The 2,500-nt window shown below is 42.9% G+C and overlaps 1 protein-coding gene across 1 annotated transcript in view; it reads right to left on the reverse strand.

Moving 5' to 3' along the window:
- Positions 1-2,500, reverse strand: part of grik4 (glutamate receptor, ionotropic, kainate 4) — a gene marked incomplete at its 3' end in the record, with an annotated part of 107,900 nt that overhangs the window by 9,535 nt on the left and 95,865 nt on the right. The window contains exon 11 of the mRNA XM_080855651.1: positions 2,348-2,500. This exon is cut by the window's right edge and continues 21 nt beyond it. Coding sequence (XP_080711777.1) covers positions 2,348-2,500 — 153 coding nt within the window. The remainder of the gene's footprint in view (positions 1-2,347) is intronic.

Raw genomic sequence — 2,500 nt, forward strand, 5'->3', positions numbered from 1 at the left:
CTCCGCCGCATCGAGCCATTAAAGCCCGCTCACACACACACACACACTCACACACACACACACACACACACACACACACACACACACACACACACACATATACACACACGCAGTCCACAGCAGCAGGGGACGCACACGGGCAGTAATGCCTCATGCATGACACCACTTTAAATGGATAACTACACAGTGGGAATTATAGAACATGCATTTTACATGGACAGCTACCCAAATGGGCACTCAGGATATGGTTTTATAGGATAACCATTACGTGCCTAATCTAACAGATCTGGAGGCCCTGGACTGTGTACACTGCAAAAAATGCCCCTCTAGATTTAAGACAAATAATTACATATTTAAGCAGGATTTTGCTTAAAACAAGCAAATTTGGCTGCCAGTGCGTTAAGCAAATTTGGCTTGTTAAGATTTCTTAAAATAAGTAATATTTGCTTGAAATAGGTAAAAATAACCTTACCAAGAAAGCACTAGGTAAGTACAATTTAGCTAGAAACAAGACCAACTAGATTTTTCATCTCAATATAAGAGCAATAACACTAGGTTAGAAAAGCATTTTTTGCAGTGTATGTGTCTGTGTGTGTGTGTAAGTGTGTGTGTGTGTAAGTGTGTGTGTGTGTGTGTGTGTGTGTGTAAGTGTAAGTGTGTGTGTAAGTGTGTGTGTGTGTGTGTGTTATATTAAGTGGCTAATCTAACAGATGTGGAGGCCCTGGACTGTAATGTGTGTGTGTGTGTGTGTGTGTGTATGTGTGTGTGTAAGTGTGTGTGGAGGCCCTGGACTGTAATGGGCCGCAGTGCAGGGGGTAGCGCAGCCTCCGTGTGTAGTGTGATGGAGTGCCGTCACTGCAGATGAATATGTGCTCTGACTGCTTTACCATCCAGCCTGGCTCCTCGGGGTTGCGTTCAGAGTGCAGGTTTGGTTCCCTGTAGACCCCAGGTTCAAGGCCGGGTGGGGTGCCTGCTCTCTCGCTTGGCTACAGGGTGTAGAGGTAGGTAGTTGCTTGAATTCCAAGTGGTCTATGTAATTGTCTAATTATGTCTGTAAGTGTCCCGTTTTGGTATGTTATTGTGTCTCCCTGTTTGTGTAAATGTTAGTGTGTATTACTGGTATCATTTTAGCCTGTTTGTGTTAATGTAAGCGTGTGTAACTCTTATCATTTCCGTTTGTTTGTGTTAATGTAAGTGTGTGTAACTCTTATCATTTCCGTTTGTTTGTGTTTATGTAAGCGTGTATTGTTGTTATCATTTCAAGCTGTGTGTCATGGTAAAATACCTTGTTAGTTAGTGTGTTTCTACAACCTCACCATCTGTGTCATGTCCAAACCCCATTCAGTAGTATTGCTTCCTGTCTGTTTGTTTGATTGGATGCCTGTTTGCGTCATGATAAACTCATTGACGTCAAGTTCCTGCTCCATATTACAGTACAAAACCAGACATTTTTACCATCTGCAGGTAGGATATGCAGCAATCCATGACAATATCAAAGAATCCTCCATCATATCACTCTTCTCATGCCCCTGAAGTATTTTCAGTTATTTCCTGAGGCATAGAAATGCCAAACCACTCTGATGGGTCCATTTTGGAATTGTTTTTTAGGAAAAGCGAAAGCAATGTAGCTGATATTCAGGCAAGAAATAAATACACTGAATGATAGAGAGGGAAAGTAAGCATATAGAAAAACAGATAGATAGATTGGAAGATTGGTAGATTGGTAGTAGATAGATAGACAAATAGACAGACAGACAGACAGACAGACAGACAGACAGACAGACAGACAGACAGACAGACAGACAGACAGACAGACAGATAGATAGATAGATAAATAGATAGATAGATAGATAGATAGATAGATAGATAGATAGAAAGAGAGATAACTAGACTGACAGACAGACAGATGTATAAAGCACCTAGATAAACCTAGAAAAGCGTGAACAGATAAAAGGATAGACAGATGAGTCCTCACCATACGCCGCTGACGCATCTGGTGATGAGGGCTTGGATAGATAGAGAGATAGATAGACAGATAGATAGATAGATAGATAGATAAAAGGATAGATAGATGAGTCCTCACCATACGCCGCTGACGCATCTGGTGGAGAGGGCTCGGATAGAAAGAGAGATAGATAGACAGATAGATAGATAGAAAGAGAGATAGATAGACAGATAGATAGATAGATAGAAAGAGAGATAGATAGACAGAGAGATAAAAGGATAGGTGGATGAGTCCTCACCATACGCCGTTGACATATCTGGTGGAGAGGGCTCGGATGGAAAGATAGATAGATAGAGAGATAGATAGACAGATAGATACAAGGATAGGTGGATGAGTCCTCACCATACGCCGCTGACGCATCTGGTGGAGAGGGCTCGGGGGGCGATGGTGGAGCCCTGCTGCATGAACCCCCCCACTGGAAACCAGAAGCTGTTGCCCAGGGAGTACTGGTTAATCAGCAGACTGCAGCGCCCCTTCAGGCAGGGGTGGGGATTG

This window comes from Sprattus sprattus, assembly GCF_963457725.1.
Source record: "Sprattus sprattus genome assembly, chromosome: 17".
Taxonomy (NCBI): Eukaryota; Metazoa; Chordata; class Actinopteri; order Clupeiformes; family Clupeidae; genus Sprattus; species Sprattus sprattus.